Below are 26,599 nucleotides of genomic sequence, written 5' to 3'. Positions count from 1 at the left end.
TATCTATTTTAGGTTCTTCATCTCCAAATGTCTCAGGATTTCTTATCTAAACTACAGGACCGTTTGCTCCTGTTTAGCTGGAGTAATAAGAGACCTCGCCTACCTTGTTCTTTTCTTTACTGGGATAAACAGAAGGGTGGCTTGGGTGTGACAAACGTCTTTTCATACTACAGGTCAACCCCGGTATGTGCCGCTCTGGAATGGTACCAGGTGCTTCCCCATAAGCTTTGGGTTCATCTGGAGCAGGAATTTGTTTGTCCTAGACATCTGGGCTCCTTAATGTGGCTCCTCAGGAGACATCGTCACTTTGACTGTGGGATGTGTCCTTTGATTCTTACTATGTTCCACTACTGGAACAGTTTATTTGCTTCCCCGGACCATATTCTGTCTCATCTTTCTCCCATAGCTTTCAATCCTTTGTTCCCTCCTGGGCTTGTATGATGACCATTTACTCATTAGGTTTCCCTTGGCTTAAAGACCTGGAGTCAATTGTTCGATTACGATTTTTTAATCTCCTTTCCTTCTTTTTTAGAGGCTTACCTGATTTCTTCCCGTGATCGCTTTGCATACCTTCAATTGTCTCATTTCCTATTGTCAGCGCCAATATGATCCCGCATATCTCGTGATGATTCCTTTTTGGAAGATTTTTGTGAAGATTCTCAGAGCACCAAGGAATTGATCACCTGTCTTTACAAACTCCTCTGCTCTTTTACGCCCCAATACACTTTGCACCGTCTTAATTGGTAACATGAGTTGGGGGTGGTGATGGAGGATGATGACTGGAATTCTTTGGAAAATGCACTGCTGAAGATTTCAGTCTCTGTGTCACTTAAGGAAAATGCTGTTAAAGTGCTGTTTAGATGATACTTATGCCTGCTCGGCTTGGGCACATCTTTCCTGGCTCCTCTGCTATATGCTGGAGGGGTTATGGAGAATTGTGCATTATGGGCCACATCTGGTGGTCCTGTGTCAAAGTTCAGGCTTAATGGAAAGCACTTCAGCACTGGCTTGTTGCCCAATCCAATGGTCCCCGATATACTTTTTGTTTCCTAAGAAAGTACCAGGACTTAAAGGACCTCAGGCTTTTTTGGTGAGACATGCTATGTGTGCTGCTTGTGTTACGTTAGCCACTTATTACAAGCAGCAGACTGTTCCCTCCTTGATTAAATGATTGAATAAGCTGTGGTACGTTTGTGACATGGAACGCCTTTTGGAAGTATGTCACCATTCTTTGCATAAGTGGGAAGCCATTTGGGATCCATTCCTGCAATATTGTTCAGTTTAACTGGGGGTGAGGTTCCTATTGTTTTTTGTAGTTAATTAGTTGTTCCTACCATCCTGGACTTCAGATTGCTGGGATAAGGGAGGATGGGTGAGTGGGGAGAATCTATATAATATCTTTAAAACTAGAAAATGTATAGAGGTTACATTACTTGTTGTATAGAATCTATTGACTGCAATGGTACTTATTGTTTGTTGGTACACATTTCATTGTATAGATGACTTATGCTTGTTTACTGCTAGTTGCACTGTACTTATTTCGGCCATTTGATACCAAAAAAGATCTTTTTTGAAATTTAAAAACAAAAACAAAAAAAAGAATTAGAAGGCCCCTGAATCACACTGCACCCCCCCCCCCCACCCCCTTCGTGGCTGCTGTCTCTCACCAGTGCCCTCTCTGTGTAGGCAAAATGCCCTCTACATAGTTAAAACAAAATCTGGAGGAAACTCCGCTCCAGAAGAACCTGGTAAGTGGTGAGGCATTAGCAGGAGGCACAGCTGAAGGCATAAGCTGAAGACACGGTGGGAGCTCCGGTACTGGCGATGAATCTAAGATTATGGCAGTTCCAGCTGAAATCAGAGCCACTGTCAGTGACTGCCCCTCTGCGTTGTTGACTGCGGCTGGGTCCCCATGAGAAGGGTTCAGTGCAGGAGCAGCCAGCACCACCGGAATTGGTGCTTGAACTTCCCCCTGGCCGGCACAATAAAAGCAGTGTCCCATGGAATCTAAGCAGGCTGCTGACAGACTGCAAAGAGTTTCAGATGCTGAGATGCCATTTCATTCTGCACAGCAAATGATACATACCTGTAGCAGGTGTTCTCCGAGGACAGCAGGCTGATTGTTCTCACGACTGGGGTTGACGTCCATGGCAGCCCCCACCAACCGGAACAAAACTTTGCGGGCGGTCCCGCACGCAGGGTATGCCCACCCCGCATGCGCGGCTGTCTTCCCGCCCGTGCGCGACTGTTCCCGCTCAGTTGAATGACAAGCAAAAATGAGTAAAACGCAACTCCAAAGGGGAGGAGGGAGGGAAGGTGAGAACAATCAGCCTGCTGTCCTCGGAGAACACCTGCTACAGGTATGTATCATTTGCTTTCTCCGAGGACAAGCAGGCTGCTTGTTCTCACGACTGGGGTATCCCTAGCTCTCAGGCTCACTCAAAACAAGAACCCAGGTCAATTGAACCTCGCTACGGCGAGGGCATAACAGAAATTGATCTACGAAGAACAACTAACTGAGAGTGCAGCCTGACCAGAATAAATTCGGGTCCTGGAGGGTGGAGTTGGATTTAAATCCCAAACAGATTCTGCAGCACCGACTGCCCGAACCGACTGTCGCATCGGGTATCCTGCTGGAGGCAGTAATGTGATGTGAATGTGTGGACAGAAGACCACGTCGCAGCCTTGCAAATCTCTTTAATAGTGGCTGACTTCAAGTGGGCCACCGACACTGCCATGGCTCTGACACTATGAGCCGTGACATGACCCTCAAGAGTCAGCCCAGCCTCGGCGTAAGTGAAGGAAATGCAATCTGCTAGCCAATTGGAGATGGTGCGTTTCCCGAAAGCGACCCCTTTCCTATTGGGGTCGAAAGAAACAAACAATTGGGCGGACTGTCTGTGGGGCTGTTTCCGCTCCAAGTAGAAGGCCAATGCTCTTTTGCAGTCCAATGTGTGCAACTGACGCTCAGCAGGGCAGGTATGCAGTCTGGGAAAGAATGTTGGCAAGACAATTGACTGGTTAAGATGGAACTCCGACACCACCTTTGGCAGGAACTTAGAGTGAGTACGGAGCACTACTCTGTTATGATGAAATTTAGTATACGGAGCATGAGCTACCAGGGCTTGAAGCTCACTGACCCTACGAGCTGAAGTAACTGCCACCAAGAAAATGACCTTCCAGGTCAAGTACTTAAGATGGCATGAATACAGTGGCTCAAAAGGAGGTTTCATCAGCTGGGTGAGGACGACGTTGAGATCCCATGACAGGGGGCTTTGACAAAAGCAAGCCTCTCATGAATCGAACGACTAAAGGCTCTCCAGAGATGGCTTTACCTTCCACACGATAATGGTAAGCACTAATTGCACTAAGGTGATTCCTTACTGAGTTGGTCTTGATAAGTGCAGAAGGTATTCAAGCAGGTTCTGTGCAGGACAAGAACGAGGTTCTAGGGCCTTGCTCTCACACCAAACGACAAACCTCCTCCACTTGAAAAAGTAACTCTTTTTAGTGGAATCCTTCCTAGAGGCAAGCAAGACACGGGAGACACCCTCAGACAAACCCAACGAAGCGAAGTCTACGCCCTCAACATCCAGGCCTTGAGAGCCAGAGACTGAAGGTTGGGGTGCAGAAGCGCTCCGTCGTTCTGCGAAATGAGGGTCGGAAAACACTCCAATCTCCACGGTTCTTCGGAGGACAACTCCAGAAGTAGAGGGAACCAGATCTGACGGGGCCAAAAGGGCGCTATCAGAATCATGGTGCCGTGGTCTTGCTTGAGCTTCAGTAAGGTCTTCCCCACCAAAGGTATGGGAGGATAAGCATACAGGAGGCCGGTCCCCCAATGGAGGAGAAAGGCATCCGACGCTAGTCTGCCGTGTGCCTGTAGTCTGGAACAGAACAGAGGCAGCTTGTGGTTGGTCTGAGAGGTGAAAAGGTCCACCGAGGGGCTGCCCCACTCTCGGAAGATTTTGCGTACCACTCTGGAATGGAGCGACCACTCGTGCGGTTGCATGACTCTGCTCAGTCTGTCGGCCAGACTGTTGTTTACACCTGCAAGGTATGTGGCTTGGAGAAGCATGCCGAACTGGCAAGCCCAACACCACATCCCGACGGCTTCCTGACACAGGGGGCGGGATCCGGTGCCCCCCTGCTTGTTGATGTAATACATTGCAACCTGATTGTCTGTCCGAATTTGGATAATTTGATAGGACAGCCGATCTTTGAAAGCCTTCAGTGCGTTCCAGACTGCTCGGAGCTCCAGGAGGTTGATCTGAAGATCCTTTTCCTGGAGGGACCACAGTCCTTGGGTGTGAAGCCCATCGACATGAGCTCCCCACCCCAGGAGAGACGCATCCGTCATTAGCACTTTCGTGGGCTGTGGAATTTGGAATGGGCGTCCCAAGGTCAGATTGGTCCTAATGGTCCACCAGTGCAGTGAAGTGCGGCAGCTGGTGGAGAGGCGGATGACATCTTCTAGATTCCCGGTGGCTTGGTACCACTGGGAAGCTAGGGTCCATTGAGCAGATCTCATGTGAAGACGAGCCATGGGAGTCACATGAACTGTAGAGGCCATATGACCCTGGAGTCTCAACATCTGCCGAGCTGTGATCTGCTGAGACGCTCTGGTCTGGGAAGCCAGGGACAGGAGGTTGTTGGCCCTCGCTTCGGGAAGGAAGGCCTGAGCCGTCTGAGTATTCAGCAGAGCTCCTATGAGTTCCAGAGATTGAGTTGGCTGGAGATGGGACTTTGGGTAATTTATCACAAACCCCAGCAGCTCCAGGAGGTGAATAGTGCACTGCATGGACCGGAGAGCTCCTGCCTCCGAGGTGTTCTTGACCAGCCAATCGTCGAGATATGGGAACACGTGCACTCCCAGCTTGCGAAGATACGCCTCGACCACCACGAGGCACTTCGTGAACACCCGTGGGGCAGAGGCGAGCCCAAAGGGCAGCACACAATACTGAAAGTGCCGTGTGCCCAGGCGGAATCTGAGATACTGCCTGTGGGCTGGCAGTATCGGGATGTGAGTGTATGCGTCCTTTAAATCCAGGGAACATAGCCAATCGTTTTTCTGAATCATTGGCAGAAGGGTGCCCAAGGAAAGCATCCTGAACTTTTCTTTGACCAGGTATTTGTTCAGGCCTCTCAGGTCTAGGATGGGGCGCATCCCCCCTGTTTTCTTTTCCACAAGGAAGTACCTGGAATAGAATCCCTGCCCTTCCTGCCCGGGTGGTACGGGCTCGACCGCATTGGCGCTGAGAAGGGCGGAGAGTTCCTCTGCAAGTACCTGCTTGTGATGGGAGCTGAAGGATTGATTTGGTGGAAGGGAGGCCAAATTCAGGGCGTATCCACACCGCACTATTTGGAGAACCCACTGGTCGGAGGTTATAAGAGGCCACCTTTGGTGAAAAAATTTTAACCTCCCCCCGACTGGCAGATCGTCCGGTACGGACACTTTGATGGCAGCTATGTTCCCATGGATCCAGTCAAAAGCCCGTCCCCGGCTTTTGCTGTGGAGGCGCAGGGGGCTGCTTAGGCGCATGCTGTTGACGGGAACGAGCGCGCTGGGACTGTCCCTGTGCCTGATGAGGCCTTCGGGCCGGCTGGGTGTACCTACGCTTGTTATAGGGGTAGGGCGCAGCCTGCCTGGCCCGGGAAAAACGTCCACCTGCTGAGGTGGATGCTGAAGGCGACCGGTGGGAGAGTTTGTCGAGGGCGGTTTCCCGCTGATGCAGTTGGTCCACCAGCTGCTCGACCTTCTCACCAAAAATATTATCCCCCCGGCAAGGGACGTCGGCCAGTCTCTGCTGGGTGCGGTTGTCCAGGTCAGAGGCACGCAGCCATGAGAGCCTGTGCATCACTATACCTTGGGCCGCAGCACGAGATGCCACGTCACAGGTGTCATATATACCCCTGGACAGGAACTTTCTGCACGCCTTCAGCTGCCTGACCACCTCCTGAAAAGGCCTGGACTGCTCCGGCGGGAGCTTGTCGACCAGGTCTGCCAGTTGCTTCACATTATTCCGCATGTGGATGCTCGTGTAGAGCTGGTAAGACTGGATGCGGGTCATGAGCATGGAAGATTGGTAGGCCTTCCTCCCAAACGAGTCCAGAGTGCGAGACTCCCGCCCCGGGGGCGCCGAAGCGGTATCCCTCGCACTCCGTGCCCTCTTGAGAGCAGAGTCCACGACCGCCGAGTCATGAGGCAATTGAGGCCGCATTAACTCTGGGTCCGAGTGGATCCTGTATTGGGACTCCGCTTTCTTGGGGATGGTGGGATTAGATAATGGTCTCAACCAGTTCCGAAGCAGTGTCTCTTTGAGGACATTGTGCAACGGCACCGTGGAGGACTCTCTAGGTGGTGATGGATAGTCGAGGACCTCGAGCATCTCAGCCCTCGGCTCATCCACAGAGACCACAGGAAAGGGAATGCAAATAGACATATCCCTGACGAAGGAGGCAAAGGAGAGGCTCTCAGGTGGCGAGAGCTTTCTCTCTGGTGAAGGAGTGGGGTCGGAGGGAAGGCCCACAGACTCCTCTGAGGAGAAATATCTGGGGTCCTCCTCCTCTCCCAACGAGGCCTCTTCCTCGGTGTCGGACATGAGCTCCTGCAGCTCAGTCCTCAACCGGGCCCGGCTCGACGTCGAGGCACCGAGGCCTCGGTGGCGTCGTCGAGCGGTGGACTCCCGCGCCGGCGGGGATGAAGCTCCCTCCATCGATGTCGACGGGGACTCCACCTGCGTGGCGGTTGAGACTGGCGCCGCAAGTGGCGTCGGCGTCGAAGGCCTCGGCACCGGGCTAGAGCACGTCGGCGCCTCCATCAACGGCGCCGAGGGCGCAAGCACCCCCGGCGCCGGCACAGTCTGGCGCATCAGCCCTTCCAGGATCCCCGGAAGGATGGCTCGGAGGCACTCATCTAGGCCCGCAGTCGGGAAAGGCGAGGGGGCCGGTAGAGGTGTCGGTGCCGGAAGCTGGTCGGGTCCAGGAGACGGCACCGAAGTGCTGGCACCCTGGCGTGACGATACCTCTACCACCGAGGGGGACCTCTCCTCTCAGCGCTGCCGCTTCCTCGGCGTCGAATCATCCCTGGCGCCGGGAGCCGGATGCGCCGTGGGCGACCGATGACGTTGCTTCTTCGCCTTTTTACGGTGCCCGTCATTTGGCGCTTGGTGGAACAGAAGAGGAGGACGTAGATCCCCCTCGGCCTCAAGGGATCGGATCCAACAGGGTTCGGTCCCGAGGGCCCTGGGTAGAGGGAGTGACCGGGGCCGATTGCCCACGCGGCCTCTCACCCCTGCCGTCTCCGGAGGACCGGCGGGCCAACGGAACCTGTGCTCCTGGGGTCGGTGCCAATTTCGTGGACATCGGTACCGGTACCGAAGATCCGGCCGTCAATACCGATGTCGTCGAAGTCGACGTCGAGGGGCCGGCGCAAGTTCCAAAAAGACGGTCCCGAAGAACTTGCCTCACTACCTGTGTCCGTTTCCGGAGACCGAGACACAAGGTGCACGTCTTGGTATCGGTGCCTCCAGTGCCTCGGGCCGGAGCACAAGTGTGAGTGTCAGTCTGCGAGATATGCCGGCCACACCGACCACACTTTTTAAATCCACTCGTGATCTTCGAGGACATCGACGGAAAAATTGCGTAGGCGAAGTCAAAGTCGTCGATGGTGGCGGTAAAAATCACACCTCGAAAATAAATCGACCGCGCGGCCACAAGGCCGCAACGCGATGCCCCCGCTAAAAGACGAGGGAAAAACAAAGTTCTGCATTTTTTTTTTTTAAACAAACTAAAACAGAAAAACGGAGACAACGAAAGAGAAAAAACTTTGCGGCGAAAGCGCGATCCGGTTTCCGGGGCTGACAGAGAGAGAGACGAACGCGGCTCTCTCCAGCGCGGAAAAGAAAAGACTGAGCGGGAACGGTCGCGCACGGGCGGGAAGACGGCCGCGCATGCGCGGTGGGCGTGCTCTGCGTGCGGGACCGCCCGCAAAGTTTTGTTCCGGTTCGTGGGGGCTGCCGTGGACGTCAACCCCAGTCGTGAGAACAAGCAGCCTGCTTGTCCTCGGAGAAAACATGAGACCCACACAAAGCATCCGACAGAAGAAAAATAAGATGGAAACCCCATAGGACTGCGATGAGCAAACTGGAGACAAACACTGGAGCCAAACTGTTTTTTTTTAAGTAATTTAACTAAATGTTGCAGGCATATCCCTTAGGCATTCAAGGGGGCCTGTCTTCCCTGCGGTAGAGAAGACAAGCCGAGGCACAAGACTAAAAGGCAACCCATTAGGGAACCCCAGTGAGTGGGAAGGTGGGGAGGGACCTGGTCACCCAGGTGTAACACCTCCATGGCTGATGAGACCACACAGACCTCAACCCCAGTCCAGCAAGCAGGAAGCACACAGAGTAAGCTTTACTTTTCTTTGTCTAGTCAAGCTCCTTTTTTTTTTTTAAATTCTACAAGAACCCTCAAGTAACCTGAAAGCACACAGATCCCCCTACAGCCTACAGACTTGGACTGCACAAGCTTACCACTGCTACCATCTGCTGAGACTGCGAATAGACGACTTTCAGGGGACTGAACTTATAGGGTTATTTGAAACTCAGTGTGCTCTCATTCTCTCTATGCTGGAAGGAGTGCATAACCCATCTGTGCCGGTCTAGAGGGATGCTATGGAAGAATGCTTATTGATGGTTTTACACTGTTGAGTATCCTTTCTGACAGAATCAACTGTTAATCTTTGTGTCACTTAGGAGTCATCAACACAGGAAAGGCATGAAAACTGAGTGGAGGATACAGGGAATGAGTGAAGTACTAGTAGTGTTTTTTTTGTGTTTATCCAACTAACACTTACTTAAAAGTTTTTGCATCAAGGATATTGTTTTTTTTTTATCAGTTAAAGCCTAAAATTGGAAGCCCTACATTTATCTAACTCCAAGATGTCCTTTTGGATAATGTCCATGCCTCATGCAAATATTTGATCCTTGCAACCACTCCTTTTAGTTATTTTGTAACTTCAACATTTTATCATAGTTTCTTTTTTTTTTTTAATAATTAAACACTAAAGCAATAGCTTTTTTTAGTGTCTTCCTTCCAGTGTTGACAAATTTGATCACATTGTGATTACTATTCTCCAGCAGCCCCAATTATATGTCATTATTTTGCTCCTTACCAGAAAGATGTTAGAATGAAGATTTTTGTTTTGCTCATAGGCAGTACTGACAGCAGAGCAGAGTGCACTTTCTATACCTTTGCCCAGTGGTAAATTTGGATCAGCCCCATTTCCTAAAAGTTCCTTTATAACCTGCAAACAAAACGAAAAGATTTGAAAATCTTTATAAAAGTAGGCTATGTTGAGTAACATAGGGGGATATAAATAAAAGACATACAGGCAGATTTTAGAAAAAGAAGTTACTTATATGTAGCAGGTGCTCTCTGAGGACAGCAATACTTAAATCCTTACATACAAGTGACAGAGCACAGCATGGGAAGTACTATACTAGAAAAAAGTACTATACTAGAAACTTTTTCAGAAATCTTTGAATAGGCCCACTGTGAATGTATGTCAGGCTTTCAAGGAGAATCCGGACTCGTGAGCCCTTGGACCACTGCCAAAGAGCGGCAGTGGCAGGCAAAACCACCCCCAAACCTGAGACAAGGCAAAACTCTGACGGACTGGAAGAAACAGGACTGGAACTGCTGGACTGGAGTTGCAGCTGAGCGAAACAAGCTGGAACAGGCAGGGCAGGAACAGATAGACTTCACCTGCGCTTGACCACCATTCCCCAGGGGTTGAGCCCCCAGGTGCAGGTGACCGGCAGGACTTACAGAACACAGTGGGTGAAAACAAGCTAGGCCGAACAGACACTGAGGGTCAGAGGGAAAAGAAACAAACATGGGAGACAAGGCAGGAAACTGGGCTAGAACTCACAAACAATACACCACAAGACAAAGTGGACAGGCTAAAGGACCAGGACTGAAAGCTGCAAGCAGCCACTGAGAAGGGTACAAAGACAGGTAACAGCAAGGACTGACAGCTGCCAAGAAGCCACTAGGAAGGGAACTGGCAGAAAATGCTAACAGCACCTACACACAGACTAACCAAGGACCAGACAAAGAAATGCAAACAAGAAACAAGATTAGGAAACAAGCAATAAAGTACAAGCTAAACTACACAAAGACTAGACTAGAACCAGGCAAAGATTACAGACAATAAACAGACTAGGCAAAAGTGCAACAGAGCACACCAACATACCCAGAGACCTTAGGCAATGCAAAGGCAAGCTCAGAAGGTTTCCAGGTGGTTAATAAGCCCATCAGCAGCTAAAGCTCAGCTGCAGGAATCACGAGGCAGCTACAGGTGAGGCTAGCTGCCAAACTTCAAACCAAGTTGGAGGGCTAAAATATCAGGACCGGACCGAAAAGAGAGTCTGGAAAGTCTATGGCAGCCACCGGTTCTCGCCACCAGAGGGAGAGAGGAGCACAAACCAAGAAAAGGTCACAATCTGGACAATGTGTGCCTGTTCCTGCTGTTGTATGGGACCTCCTCAGTCCATTACAAGCTAGAGGAGAGGTGGTGGGAGGGGTTGTGAGGATTTAAATCCTGCTGTCTTCAGAGAACATCCAGTATAGGTAAGTAACTTCATTTTCTCCATGGACTGCTAAATCCTCACAGATGGGACTCCGAAGCTACAGGCTGCTTTCAACAGAAAAAAGGGGAAACTATGCAAGAAGTGGCACTGCAACAGGCAGACACCAAAAATGTTTTGGTGGCAGCAACACATAGCTATAATTGTTTCCAGTTTGTTTATTTTTTTAGAAGGCACCTTGGAACTGAAAGAAAAGGGTGTAGAGGGAATGGAGTTGGATTCTAAAACCCAAATAGATTCTGGAGGACTGTCTGGCCAAACCCACTGCCGTGTCAAGAGTCCTTCTGTAAGCATTAGTGTGATGTGAATGTATGGAAACGTTCATGTCACAGTCATGCACATTTCTTCTCTGGAGGCTGACCTCAAGTGGGCTACTAATATAGCCAAAGCACTGACATGAGCTGTGACTTAAACCTCTAGATTCAGCTCAGCCTGAGCATGTGATGGAAATGCAGTCTGCTATCCAGTTGGAAAGTGTATGTGTTTGCTGATGGCAGTACCTATCCTGTTCAGGTCAAAAGAAACAAAATGCTAGATGGGGTTTTTGTGGATTTTTGTCCACTCTACTACTACTACTATTTAGCATTTCTATAGCGCTACAAGGCATACGCAGCGCTGCACAAACATAGAAGAAAGACAGTCCCTGCTCAAAGAGCTTACAATCTAATAGACAAAAAATAAATAAAGTAAGCAAATCAAATCAATTAATGCGAACGGGAAGGAAGAGAGGAGGGTGGGTGGAGGCGAGTGGTTACAAGTGGTTACGAGTCAAAAGCAATGTTAAAGAGGTGGGCTTTCAGTCTAGATTTAAAGGTGGCCAAGGATGGGGCAAGACGTAGGGGCTCAGGAAGTTTATTCCAGGCGTAGGGTGCAGCGAGACAGAAGGCGCGAAGTCTGGAGTTGGCAGTAGTGGAGAAGGGAACAGATAAGAAGGATTTATCCATGGAGCGGAGTGCACGGGAAGGGGTGTAGGGAAGGACGAGTGTGGAGAGATACTGGGGAGCAGCAGAGTGAGTACATTTATAGGTTAGTAGAAGAAGTTTGAACAGGATGCGAAAACGGATAGGGAGCCAGTGAAGGGTCTTGAGGAGAGGGGTAGCATGAGTAAAGCGACCCTGGCGGAAGATGAGACGGGCAGCAGAGTTTTGAACTGACTGGAGAGGGGAGAGGTGACTTAAGTGGGAGGCCAGCTAGAAGCAGATTGCAGTAGTCTAAACGAGAGGTGACAAGGGTGTGGATGAGGGTTTTGGTAGAGTGCTCGGAAAGAAAGGGGCAGATTTTACGGATGTTGTAAAGAAAGAAATGACAGGTCTTGGCAATCTGCTGGATATGAGCAGAGAAGGAGAGAGAAGAGTCAAAGATGACCCCAAGGTTTCAAGCTGAGGAGACGGGGAGAATGAGAGAGCCATCAACAGAAATAGAAAACGGTGGGAGAGGGGAGGTGGGTTTGGGGGGGGGGAAATGAGAAGCTCGGTTTTGGTCATATTTAATTTCAGGTGGTGTTGAGACATCCAGACAGCAATGTCAGACAAGCACGCTGAAACTTTGGTTTGGATGCAAGGTGAGATATCAGGGGTAGAAAGGTAGATTTGGGAGTCATCAGCATAGAGATGGTAGGAAAAGCCATGGGATGAGATTAATGAACCAAGGGAAGAAGTGTAGATAGAAAAGAGGAGGGGACCAAGAACAGAACCCTGAGGTACGCCGACAGGCAGAGGGATAGAAGTAGAAGAGGATCCACCAGAGTGAACACTAAAGGTGCGGAGGCAGAGGTAGGAAGAGAACCAGGAAAGGACAGAGCCCTGGAATCCTAGTGAGGACAGGGTATCGAGGAGTATGCTGTGATTGACAGTGTCAAAAGCAGCGGAAAGATCAAGAAGAATGAGGATGGAATAGAGACCTCTGGATTTAGCCAGTAATAGGTCATTGGAGACTTTAGTAAGCGCAGTTTCGGTTGAGTGGAGAGGGCGAAAACCAGATTGTAGTGGGTCAAGAATAGCATGTGAGGAGAGAAAATCAAGGCAGCGGTGGTGAACAGCACGCTCAAGTAATTTGGAGAGAAAAGGAAGGAGGGAGATGGGTCGGTAATTAGAGGGACAAGTAGGGTCGAGTGAAGGCTTTTTAAGGAGAGGTGTGACCACAGCATGTTTAAAGGCAGCAGGGACAGTCGCAGTGGAAATTGAGAGGTTGAGAATGTGACAGATAAAAGGAATAAGAGCAGGAGAGATGGCATTAAGAAGGTGGGTGGGAATGGGATCAGAGGAACAGGTGGTACATTTTGAGGAAGAAAGGAGAAGTGTAGTTTCCTCAATAGTAACTTCAGGAAAGGAGGAAAGGGAATGAGGGGAAGGAGAGAGAGAGGAACGGACTAGTGGAGGGAGAGGTGGTGAGGTAGAGAAAGCAAGGTTTATCTTTTGAACCTTGTTGTGAAAGAATTCAGCAAGGGTCTGAGGAGATAATGAAGGGGGAGTTGGGGGAGGGGGCACCTTGAGGAGAGAGTTCAATGTGGTGAAGAGAAGTCGAGGATTAGAGCCAAGAGAGTTGGTCAGTTGGATATAATAATCCTGTTTGGCACGTGAAAGAGCAGATTGGAAGGAGGTCAGCATGAACTTAAAGTGTAAGAAATCAGCAAGGGCCCGAGATTTCCGCCAGAGGCGTTCGGCGGAGCGGGTACAGGAACGTAGGTAGTGGATATTAAAAGTCAGCCAAGGTTGGGGTTTTGTACGCCTTACAGGGCGGGTCATCAAAGGTGCAAGAGTGTCTAAGACAGAAAGCCAAGGTTATCTTGCAGTCAAAAGTGTGCAGTGCATTTTCACCTTTGTAGGCTGGAGGTTTTGGAAAAATATGTTAGAAGGACTATTGACTGGTTAAGATGGAACTTTAACACAACCTTGGAAAGGAACTTTAGATGGGTGCATGGAACTTATGGGTTTCAACAGCACTTAACCGGTTAGTGCCGAACTGAAAACTGGCTATTTTGTGGGTGTTCTGGGAGTGGAGTTGGCAGTTGGCCGGTTAAGTGCCAGGCCAGGGTAATTGCATAAATATGTCTGCATAAAAGTCAGTCCTATCTTTGGGGCCCTTTTACTAAGCTGCAGTAGGGCTAACGTGTGGGTAGTGCATGCTACATCAACACTACTGACGGGATAGCGCAGGCACCAGGCGGTAGTTTCAAAGTTAGTGCACGCTGTTTCCCGCACTAGAAAATAATTTTTTTCCGTGGGGGCATTCCCGGCAGTAATCGGCAGCGCAGACACATTAATGTGTGCCATCTGGTTATCGCAGAAGTAGCATGTGAGCCCTTACCGCCAAGTAAATAGGTGGCATTAAGGGCTCAGGTAGTAAATTGCCGTGCACTACTTTTAATATTGGCGCACAGTCATTTACTGTCCCATTTAAAAATGGCCTTTTTAGCCACTCTGGTAAAACATGGCCCAGCATGCATAAATTTCACGCATTCAAACTAGCAAAGGCTACTTTTTACCTCGGCTTAGTAAAAGGGACACTTTATGTGGTGTCCCATAGCCAGACAAGCATTGAATTTTGCACTTAACCAGCTATGTTAGCTGGCTCTGCAAACCTGGAAATTCAATGTCAGTGCCCAGACATAGCCCAGCATTGAAATTCCAGGTTTAACGTCAGTGGTGGTCAGCAAAACACTGACTGCTGCTGACTGAATATCGGGCCCTTAGTGTAAGATGATGAGCCATTAGGGCTAGGAGATCACTAACCCTGCTAGCTAAAGTAACTGCCACTTAAAATAAGACCTTCCAGTTCAGGTATTTCAAAAGAGCTTTCATCAACAGGGTAAGAACAATGTGATAAAAGATGAGAAAACATAAACCAAAATGGAAAACTGTAACTAGGAGGTTTTATGAGGGAAGGGTAAATGTCCTATAAGTGGCAACCTAAATATGAACTTTTAATTTTACTTCAGCATAGAAATACTATAGAAAAATATCCTCTGGGCCCTATAGAAAAAGTAAAATTGAGATAGGCCCATACACCAGTCCATTCACATGGCTAAAAAAACAACTGTGGAAAGGTTTTTTGAATATCTGAGAGCTTTGAAATGAGCCCCACAGGCCTAGGCTCTGTCAGGTTATGTCACCGATGCTTGAGAACTTGCCATCTCACTCTTACTCTATGAATTCCATTTCCCTCCTTTTCTCCAGTAAGTACACTTTGAGTGTATTAAGCCTGTCTTTTTAACTTTCACGTAAGGCATCTGTGATAGATAATTTAGTGGAAGTTCATGTCTTGCTTTGGTTTGAAGCAAAAATATTTTTATTCCCAAATATTGGACAATCAAAACCAAAATACTATACTCATATAGTATATATATTCGAAAATGGCTGCCACTGAGTAGGATGGTTCACTGTTAGCTCTGGGGTCACTTACGGGTTTATCCGGCATTCATCCATGCTCAGACCGGTTTCCACTGAACTGTCTTGGTTGTGGGGTCGTGGGAAACCTGCAGGCCTGATTTCCCTGCAGTTTTCGACAGACTTGCGCTTTACCAGTGTCTCCGTGCCCAACCGTCATCTAGCCACGGTCCACCCCGTCCGGGTTGGGTGTGCGGAGTTTCTCTTTGGAGTTTCCCTCTGGCTCGCTTTGCTGATCCCAGACTGCTATTCGTCGCCCCGCGTATGCCTGCCTTCGGAGTCGAGAGGACTGGCTTACAGGAGAATTGTGGTGTATCCATTGGCTGTGACCACCAGCCTTGCGTGATCCTTCTGAGTTGTGGATTGGCCCCGAACCAGCCTGCCTCCCAACTGGTATTTTCACCTGACTATCAACTCCTCCTGTGCAGTCAGTGCTGCCAATTCCACCAAAACTTCTGAATGGTTATGATCGCAATCAGCCTGTGTTTCCCTTAGAGAGCTGCAAGTGGGAGGAGCGTTGCCTAGTGTGGAATACAATTTCAAACAAACCAAAACTAGGAAGGGGAAGGTCATCTTCCAGAATAAGTCACAGTCCACGCTGAGTGAACAATCTTGGCTTTATGCTCCCCGCATTTGGTTTCAGCTATGATTTTCTCAGCGCTGCATCCTCCAGCACCTGTTTGGAATCCTGGCATTTTTTGAATGTTTGAAGCAGCATCTTTCTATATATATATTTTTTGGGGGGGTTAACTGGTCTACACTAATGGTGGCTAGGGAGCGGTTGGAAAGAGTGGTGCGCTGCCTGTGTGGGAAGCGGTTCATTCACCAGTAAGTCTCTGGAAATCCAAGCAGCGACTTTGGTCTCCCTGGGCATCTACCTGCTTTTCCTGCCTCCACCTCGCCGGTCTTACTTCATTATTTCTTTCAATATGTTCTTCAAAGCTCTTCTCCTGCTTTTCTATTCAACCCTATTAATCTACTCAACGCTGACTGCAATTGCCCCTGGCCTCTCCTTAATCCCGCTAGTCAACATCAACAGAAGAATATCTGGGAATCAATTGTTCCATCATGTCAATCAGCAGGATCCTTTACCACCAACCTCTTTGAAAAAACCGCTCCCTTCCAGAGCACGTTGCCTTAGAAGAGTCTCTCTTCTGACAGAAGGGGATGAGCAACATTGTCATTTTCGGGTGGGCTACATCAATGCAAGATCGCAAGATCAGTTGTGAACAAGTCTGAAATTATCTCGGACTGGATTTTAACGGAGGGTCTAGATCTTCTTCATCACTGAAACTTGGGTCCATGTGCCTCAGGACCCTGTATTATTGGACCTTTGTCCGTCGGGATACAAAATACTGCATTGGGATAGGAAGGACAAAAGAGGTGGTGGTATAGCGTTACATAGTAACATAGTAGATGACGGCAGAAAAAGACCTGCATGGTCCATCCAGTCTGCCCAAGACAAACTCATATGTGTATACCTTACCTTGAATTTGTACCTGTCCTTTTCAGGGCACAGACCATATAAGTCTGCCCAGCAGTATTTCCCGCCTCCCAACCACCAGTCCCGCCTCCCATCACCGGCTCTGGTACAGACCGTATAAGTCTGCCCTCCCCTATCCTCGCCTCCCAACCACCACCCCCTCTTCCCCCCAACTGCTCTGCCACCCAATTTCAGCTAAGCTTCTGAGGATCCATTCCTTCTGCACAGGATTCCTCTATGCATATCCACGCATGTTTGAACTCCGTAACCGTTTTCATCTCCACCACCTCCCGTGGGAGGGCATTCCAAGCGTCCACCACCCTCTCCGTGAAGAAATACTTCCTGACATCTTTCCTGAGTCTGCCCCCCTTCAATCTCATTTCATGTCCTCTCGTTCTACCGCCTTCCCCTCTCCGGAAAAGATTCGTTTGCGGATTAATACCTTTCAAATATTTGAATGTCTGTATCATATCACCCCTGTTCCTCCTTTCCTCCAGGGTGTACATGTTCAAGTCAGCAAGCCTCTCTTCATACGTCTTGGAATGTAAATCCCATACCATCCTCGTAGCTTTTCTTTGCACCGCTTCCATTTTTTTAACATCCTTCGCAAGATACGGCCTCCAAAACTGAACACAATACTCCAGGTGGGGCCTCACCAAAGTCTTATACAGGGGCATTAAAACCTCCTTTCTTCTGCTGGTCACTCCTCTCTCTATACAGCCTAGCAATCTTCTAGCTACTGCCACCGCCTTGTCGCACTGTTTCGTCGCCTTCAGGTCCTCAGATACTATCACCCCAAGATCCCTCTCCCCGTCCGTGCCTATCAGACTCTCCCCGCCTAACACATACGTCTCCCTTGGATTTCTACTCCCTAAGTGCATCACTTTGCATTTCTTCGCATTGAATTTTAATTGCCAAACGTTAGACCATTCTTCTAGCTTCTTCAGATCTTTTTTCATGTTTTCCACACCCTCCGGGGTGTCCACTCTGTTGGAAATCTTGGTGTCATCCGCAAAAAGGCAAACTTTACCTTCTAACCCTTCGGCAATGTCACTCACAAATATATTGAACAGAATCGGCCCCAGCACCGATCCCTGAGGCACTCCACTACTCACCTTTCCTTCCTCCGAGCGAACTCCATTCACCACCACCCTCTGGCGTCTGTCCATCAACCAGTTCCTAATCCAGTTCACCACTTTGGGTCCTATCTTCAGGCCGTCCAGTTTATTTAAGAGCCTCCTGTGGGGAACCGTGTCGAAAGCCTTGCTGAAATCTAAGTAGATGACGTCCATAGCACGTCCTTGATTTAATTCTCCCGTCACCCAGTCAAAGAATTCAATGAGATTCGTTTGGCACGATTTCCCTTTGGTGAAACCATGTTGTCTCGGATCTTGCAACTTATTGGCTTCCAGGAAATTCACTATCCTTTCCTTCAGCATGGCTTCCATTACTTTTCCAATAACCGAAGTGAGGCTTACCTGCCTGTAGTTTCCAGCTTCTTCCCTATCCCCACTTTTGTGAAGAGGGACCACCTCCGCCGTTCTCCAATCCCTTGGAACCTGTCCCGTCTCCAAGGATTTATTAAACAAGTCTTTAAGAGGACCCGCCAGAACCTCTCTGAGCTCCCTCAGTATTCTGGGGTGGATCCCGTCCGGCCCCATGGCTTTGTCCACCTTTAGCTTTCCAAGTTGATGATACACACTCTCTTCCGTGAACGGCGCTCTATCCACCTCATTTTCAGGTGTACTTTTGCCAGTCCCTCTCGGTCCTTCCCCAGGGTTTTCTTCAGTGAAAACAGAACAAAAGTATCTATTTAGCAAATTGGGTTTTTCTTCATCATTTTCTACATAGCGTTTTGTTGTATCTTTTAGTCTCACAATTCCCTTTATAGTCTTTCTCCTTTCACTAATATACCTGAAGAAGTTTTTGTCTCCCCTCCTTACATTTCTAGCCATTTGTTCTTCCGCTTGCGCCTTCGCCAGACGTACCTCTCTCTTGGCTTCTCTCAGTTTCATCCGGTATTCCTCCCCGTGTTCCTCCTCTTGAGATTTTCTATATTTCTGGAACGCTAACTCTTTAATCCTTATTTTCTCAGCCACTTGCTTTGAGAACCATATCGGTTTCCTTTTTCTCTTGCTTTTATTTACTCTCCTTACATAAATAAGGAGAGTAATTTACCGGTAAATTACCGTTAATTTACCGTTCTCACTGTTGAATCCTGCACTGATTTTTTCACCCCTGGAAATTGCAGAGATCAAAATCTATCACCCTACCCTTCATGATTATTTACTTTGTGTCCTATTCTACAGAGCACCTTCTAATTGGTGTAATTGTCAAACTGACCTCATGGACTTTATTTCCAATTCCTGTGTCTCACTCTAATATTTTAGTTCTGGGCGATTTAAATCTCCATTTCAATGACCCACACTCTCTGCATGCACACCAATTCTTGGATTTCCTTTGACTATGGGACCTTGCTTGCCCGAGCTTAGAGCCCACACATACGAAAGGTCATTCATTGGACTTCATCTGTTATAGGCTCCTGACCAATTCGAATTTTCTAATTTCAGACATCAGGTGGATTGCCACTCCATGGTCGGATCATCACAAATTGCATTTCACTCTTCATTGGTTGAAATTGGGAATCCCCCATGCACGAGATCCACTAACTTTCCATACAAGAGGTGTAGTCGACCCTCTGTTATTTTGGCGCTCATTATATAGCGAAGACTGGATATCGCAACCAGATTCCTCCCAGTTTCTCTCAATCTGGGATGATAGATGTAGGCGAGTTCTAGACGATATTGCACCACTGCAAATTAAAACTATATTTAACCGGACCTCTACCCCTTGGTTCTCTCCAGAGCTGAAAATACTAAAACTAAGAACTAGACAACTAGAAAGAGCCTGGCGTAAACAAAGAACTGAAGGTGCGCTAACTGCATGGAAAGCAAGTCATCGTAAATATAAGTATGCAATCAAGCAAGCCAAACGTTCCCACTTTTCATCCAAAATAAAGTCAGCAGGTAGAGACTTAAGAAAACTTTATCTATTTTTGAATACCTTCCTGGATACCAGTAAGGTAGCTTCCTCACAATCTGCTCCCCTTTCTGCTGATGATCTGGCCAGCTACTTCAAGGTTAAAATCCAATTGCTGAGAAATAGTATACCATTTAACTACACTGCCATAGATTCCTTCCTCCACGAAAAGTATAATCTGAGGAAAGGGGGAGTAGGAGGAGTAGGCTCTTGAACAACACTAGTAGGCGACGTAGGTTAGGAACAATCTCTTTATTTAAATATACACTCGAGTCGAGTGTATATTTAAATAAAGAGATTGTTCCTAACCTATGTCGCCTACTAGTGTTGTTCAAGAGCCTACTCCTCCTACTCCCCCTTTCCTCAGATCAAACAGTTATTACCCTTATTGATATGTACCTTTTGTAATTTTTGTAAGCCGCATTGTGCCCGCTTTTGTGGGAAAATGTCGGGGTATAAGTGTACTAAAAATAAATAAATAAATATGTGGCTAGTGTAATAAATATTTTAACATTCTCACAAATTCTCTTATGGAAAAAAGTCTCTGTGGGTTCCTTCTGTTCACATCACATCATTCCTTTGGGTAACTCTAGCGTTTAGCGAATGTGCTAATCATTAGCGTACACTAAAAACACTAGTGTGCATTTGTAAAATGTGCACCTAAATCATCTATACAAATTTTAAAAACTAATCTTATAGGGTCTCCTGCCTCCTCCAAACATCTCTTCTACTCTCTTTCATTCCCGCCCCCTGTCCTCAGTGCAATCCAACATCTCCCCCCCCCCCCCCATCTGCTATTCAACATCACCCCCCCCACCATCAGTCTACTTTAAAGGTGGTCTTCTGTTGATCCTCGTCAACAGCAAAGTTGTACATATGCTGCCTGGTCTGAAGCTTTTCCTCTGACCTGCCCACCCAGGCAAAAACAGGAAGCGATATCAGAGGAGGCGGGACAGGCCATAGGGAAAGCTTTGGAATAGGACACATGCAGCATACATGCAATGCTGCCACTTCTAGGACCAGAAGAAGACCATGTTTAAGGTAGACCAGTGGGGTATTGAGTGGAAGGGGACAGATGTTGAATCCTAGGTTGGGGGAGAAGTGTGAGCTGCAGACCCACAAGCAGAACTGGAGGGGTCACTGATGGAAGCTATGACCTAGGCTTTGAGCTCCAGAAGCAATAAGAAGAGCTTAGTGCTGCTCACCACCAAGTTTTTGTCGTTGCTCATGGGGGTAGAGAGGAAGGAGGAAGAGGTGCTGAACAATGGGAGGGAGGAAAGGAGGAGAAGAGAGAGAAAGAAACAAAGGAATGGACCACAGAAAAGAAAGAGTGATAATGGACCTGGGGGAAGAGGAGAGGGAAGGAAGATTGAGAAAGGGTGATATGCTGAATCTGGGGGTGGGAAGGAGCAGAAGAAAGATTATCAGTCCTTTAGGGAAGGGAAGGGGGATGGGATTTAATATACTGCCTTTCTGTGGTTACAATCAAAGCTATTTACATTTTATATACAGGTGTTTATTTTGTACCCAGAGTCACAAGGAGCTGCAGTGGGAAATAAAAATAGCTTTAATTATGTGATTAATCACAATTAAAATTTTTTAAGCAAAATACAGCCCTAATATATACATATATAGTGGGAGAATAGAAAGAAAAGATCAACGTATATTGTACAATTTGCAGAATATGGTTTAAAATAAATAAATAAATAAATAAATATTGTAATAGGTTTCCATAATAATAATAAAAACCAGATCAAAAATACAGTTACATGGCCTACCTTGAACTACAATACATTACATTACAAAGCTGATTTTAGAAGAGGCATTACTATGTGTACAGAGGCAGCATGCACAGATTTGAAGGGAGCATGTTCCGATCATGGTTTGAGAAGGCCTTTCAAAATTTATCTTTTTGCAAAGGCAATTCAATAATACTTCAGAAATATTTCCCCTGCAGCATTTCACCTGTTCAGAGTCATGCATAGCTCTCAGCTAATTAATTGTTTGGACCTCAGTTGCTTGAAGGGAGAATTATGCTTATTGTTCATTTGGTACTTAATATACCACTTTTCATAGCAAATCAAAGCAGAAAGCAGTATACAACAATTAAAGAATAAAAGTGGAAAGCATTAAATAAAGGAAATCCTATCATAGTAGGAAGATTATCAGGGTTGGGATGGAGAGGAAACAGTTGAGGAATGGTGGACAGGAAAGGAGGAGGAGTAGGGTGCCGCACGCTGGCTGATTAGACGGCTGGGGCCCCTGGAAAAGCCTGGGAAAATAGGTGGGATTTGTAAAACCTGAATTTCTTATATGAAATTTCAGATCTAAGATATAAGGACTGGGCATTCCAGTGAAAAGGCGCTATGCAAAAGAATGCAGAGTGCCTGGTCATCTCAAGATGATGCTCACATCTCCGTGTTAAAAACCACCTTAAAAAGAAAAAGAAAAACACTAAAAATCAATAGTGTCTGATGCCAAAATTAGCTCCTCTTGGACCTACAGTTTTACAACATTTGGTACTTATACCTGCAAGTGGCAGCATTTACATATGTAGGTAACGGGCATGGCCACAGTTGGGCATGGGCCCACCCACTTTCACTTCGTGTCCACCCCAGCCACCTATGGATGGGCAATGCTCTCCCTTCCCTTCTCCTACAGGTCCAGCATCTCTGTGTTTTCCTCCTTCCTACAGTCCTTTGAACTTACTTTATTGGTGCAGGCAGTGACTCATACAGGCCAGCTCCAGGGTATTTCCTCTGCCGCATCCCACACATGTGTAAACAGGATGTTGCATCTGAGGAGATAGGATGTAGCAGAGGAAAGGCCCCCAAAGCCAGCCTATATGAGTTGCGACCATGAGACAGGAAGATGCAGAGATGCTGGACATGTGTGTGTGTGTTGGGGGGGGGGGGGGGGCGCAGGGAAGGGAAAGAGGGATGCTAGACTCCAGGGATGAAGGGATGTGGCAAAAAATGCCTTACCACAGGCTGCCTGAGTGAGCGATGTTTTTTAATGCTGGGGAAGGTCTGGGGCAGAGAGTGGGTATATTCTGTGCTATGCTGCTACACTCTAAATGATTAGCGTGCACTTAGCAAGTGAGTCCTTACCACCTACATAATGGGAGGCGGTAGGGACTCAAGCGCTAATGGGAAAATTAGCGCATGGCCAATGTCAGGATTGCTGGAAGTCAAAATTATTGCTGGACATACTTATATTAATATGAAACCAGCTTCACATACTTAGAGTAATATTAAACCAGCTTCTGACCTCTGAGAACCACCCCCTCCCTCAGGAATCAGAGGATGGCAAAATAGACCAAATGGTGCTCAGAGGCCTAATAGCCCTTTTGTTTCTCAATTGCTCCTGATTAACATACCTTTTGTCATATCTGGGAGCAGGGCTAGCTAAGAACAAAGGAAGCCAGACATAGAGGCTCCATCAATAGGGACTTCAAACAGGAGAACCTGTGAAATTGGTCACCTTCCTAACTTCAGAAAGCAAACTGGAGTTTGGCTGGGAAGCAAAGTTGCCAGGTGGGCGGTTTTACCGCCCAATTGGGTGGGTTTTCGCCAGCGGCGGCAGGAAAGTTTTGCCAGCCGTGGGATGCGGTTTTTTGGGCGGTTTTCCCGTCACCGCTGTGCGAGTTCGGCAGTTTTTTCCGGGGCTTCTATTGGTCCAATTCGGTCCAATAGAAGCTTTTCCAGGGCTTCTATTGGTCCAATTTGGTCCAATAGAAGCTTTTCCGGGGCTTCTATTGGTCCAAATTGGACCAATAGAAGCCTTTCAGGGGCGGGGTTGACGTCATGGATGATGTAGGGGGCGGGGCTAGTGACGTGGGAGGCGGGGTTAATGACTTGGGAGGCGGGGTTCGGCTACGGGCGGGTTTTGGGCGGGTTTATAGCTCGTTTGGGGCTGGGAAAATTTTTCCCAGCTGGCAACCCTGCTGGGAAGGAAGATAAGTTTTTGATCTCTTTCTGTTCTGGAGGTATAAAGGAGAGCACATGGTGCTCGGGGGGGGGGGGGGGGGGGGGGGGGGACTGCTCTCTGTCCAGGGCACTACGTCTCTCTCTGTCTTTCTCTGGGCAGCAGAGCATAGAGCTCTGCTGGCATTTCTTTCTCTCTTTCTTTCTCCCTGCAGCAGAGTGCACAGGACTCTGCTGGGCTGCCTTTGTTTCTTCTTTTTCTTTCTCTGCACACCTCCATCTTTAGCCACCAGAGCACATGGCTCTGCTGGCTTAACTGTTCTTTCTCTTTCTCTAAACACACTCACAGAGACAGTCTTGCACCCTTTGTGAGCCTATACACATATGCAAACATACAATATACTTTCTTTATATATATATCCAAACCCTTGTGGACTGTGTATTCTTTGAGAACCCACTGCCTCTGTGAACTGGACCCGGGACCAACCCTAGACAATGATTGCTGACATTTGGGGGCTTGACAGCTTGAGTGGAGGAGTGGCCTAGTGGTTAGGGTGGGGGACTTTGGTCCTGGGGAACTGAGGATCTGAGTTCGATTCCCACTTCAGGCACAGGCAGCTCCTTGTGACTCTGGGCAAGTCACTTAACCCTCCATTGCCACATGTAAGCCGCATTGAGCCTGCCCTGAGTGGGAAAGCGCGGGGTACAAATGTAACAACAACAACAATTAATGGGGAAAATAGAAAAATCAGCCATTTTACCCCAGCTGTAAAAATGGTCTTAGCATGCGGGAATGATCCGTGTTAGGACATGCTAAGGCTACTTTTTACCACAGTTGTTAAAAAGGCCCCCTTTTAAAAAATTAATTAAATTAATGACTAATACCATTGTACATGCTTGTCTATAGAATAAATCTCTATGGGCTCTGTTTACAAAGGCATGCTAACCATATAGATGCCCATAATATTCCTATAGGCGACTACACGGTTAGCACATGTTAATTTTTACCACGTGCTAAAAACGCTAGCACGCCTTTGTAAATGGGGCCTATGTATAATTTCTGAACCTTATTGATCATTAGTTAACAATTGCCTGTTTATTCATAAAAATCTCAGTTTAGAATAGTAAAAAATTAAAGAGGCATTGCCATTGCTTACCAGATCGTTTCCACTGGCAATTGCTAATGAGAGTGGTGAATGACCAAGCCAAAGCAAATTAGGATTTGCTTTATGCATTAAAAGAAGCCGAACGATATCTCTTGCATGCTGAGTAAACAAAAAACACAGTGATTACATAATAGTTTTATAATTTATGGATGTTGTAAGTCTTTGCAAGTTTGTATGGAGCTGTCTTATTTACGTATTAACTTGTCATAATTTGAAGACCCAATAAGCAGGTAAGATAACCAGCTAATTTTAACCAGTTATCTTTAGGAATTCTGGTTGAACCTAACCATAACAATACAATTTATATTCCGCAGTCAACCTCGCGGTTCTACGTGGATTACAGAATCAAGAAACTGGACAATCACCAGGAAGTACAATATCCAAAATAAAATAATACAAACAATATTCCCTAATGAATGTAATACATCTATTTACTAAAACAAATCTAAACAATCGATATAAAAACTCATAAAAGCTAAAATAAACATAAGTGCTACAATCAAATTACTAAAATTTACCCAGCAGCCCAGAGCAGTGGTAGCAGGTAGGAAAGAGTGAAGTTCTTTTCTGCCTCAGATGAGGCCTCTAGACCACTAGGGCATACTCATGTAGGCCTAGGGAGGGCCCACCAAGGCTCAGGGGGGTGGTGGGACCAAGGCAGGATGTTTCTTTTGGTGCCATTGTGTTGCTCCGCGAACTTTCCCATCCACGGTGAGTACGGCTTTGGTACTTCCCACTCGTTGGGAATGGTCTGGAGTAGATGATAATGAAGGAGAAATTAGATTCTACCTGATAATTTACTTTCTCTCCAGACCATTCACGAACCTCGCCCTTGAAGAATGTGTGGTTTTGTGGGTGTCACCGGGGGGGGGGGGGGGGGGGGCAGGGGGCTGCAGTGTTACAGATACCTAATTCTGGTGGTGGGACCAAGACTGGGGGGGGGGGGGCAGCAGCAGAGGGGGGGACTAAGGCTTGGGGGAGTGAGGGAGCCAGCAAACCCTTACCACTTGGCTGGGGAAGCCAGCCAGCCAGCCAGCCAACTCTTGGAGCGCAGATTCTGCAAAAATGTGCAGAAATCCAGCAAAAGTAAAATATGTCTGAATCTGATTTTGTAATTTTATTTCATTTTGTTTTCCTATCTTGTGTAAAAAGGTTCAATCTATTTGTATCATTTGAAATAGGGCATCTTTTGCCCAAGACTCTAACTTACTACAACTTCAGCAAGGAAAAGTATTCCAAAGAAAATTTATATGAGCAAAAAGAAAAAGAAAATAATACATAAAATATAAGCTGCATGATTTACAAAAGCATGTATTTAAAGACTAGACAAAAATACCACAGGTGCTTTGTCCAGGAGTGTTTGCCTCCAACACCACTGCTGTATAAAGCTTTACATTTTTACCTCACCTGGTAATTATCTGTTCTCTGACATGCAATATGCAAAGGAGTTCTTCCACCCTCCTCTGGAGAAATTTCTGATTTCTCAAAGTAATTGTAGAGGACTTCCCCTGATGCGTTGCAACCTTTCAAGGAAAATCCAGGTACCACATTTGGAATGTCTTCCTGAGTATATAAAAGATCAAATCTCTATTACTATAGACCTCTAAGCTAAATGCTCATGATTATTTCCAATAAAATAAGTATATAACTTCCTTAACCACTTCATTGCTAAACACCATTATACAGTTAATACAAGGGATGAATTTAAAATGTTGGTGCCATAAGCATAAACAGAGAAAAGTGGGGAGATTTTTTCCCTCAAAGATCATACAGGACGATCTTAAAACAAAAAAAAACAGAATCAGGCTTCTGTTTGGTTTGGGTATTTAGGGGGAGATTCAACATATGGCGCCTAAAAAATCAGAACGGAAATCAGTGCAAGCTAACCATATTCTATAAGTGGTGCCTAGATTTAGACACGGTATATAGAACACACTTACAGTGGGGG

General features: G+C 47.2%; 1 protein-coding gene across 1 annotated transcript in view; it reads right to left on the bottom strand.

Annotated features, from left to right (window-relative positions):
- Positions 1–26,599, bottom strand: part of ANKMY1 (ankyrin repeat and MYND domain containing 1) — a 293,230-nt gene that overhangs the window by 114,230 nt on the left and 152,401 nt on the right. Inside the window, exons 8-10 of the mRNA XM_030217039.1 lie at positions 26,059–26,214; positions 24,643–24,750; positions 9,176–9,307 (exon numbers count right to left, since the gene is read on the bottom strand). Of these exons, the coding sequence (XP_030072899.1) occupies positions 9,176–9,307; positions 24,643–24,750; positions 26,059–26,214 (396 nt within the window). The remainder of the gene's footprint in view (positions 1–9,175; positions 9,308–24,642; positions 24,751–26,058; positions 26,215–26,599) is intronic.

Source organism: Microcaecilia unicolor, chromosome 10 (assembly GCF_901765095.1).
Source record: "Microcaecilia unicolor chromosome 10, aMicUni1.1, whole genome shotgun sequence".
Taxonomy (NCBI): Eukaryota; Metazoa; Chordata; class Amphibia; order Gymnophiona; family Siphonopidae; genus Microcaecilia; species Microcaecilia unicolor.
This window is presented reverse-complemented; position numbering and strand designations above follow the sequence as displayed.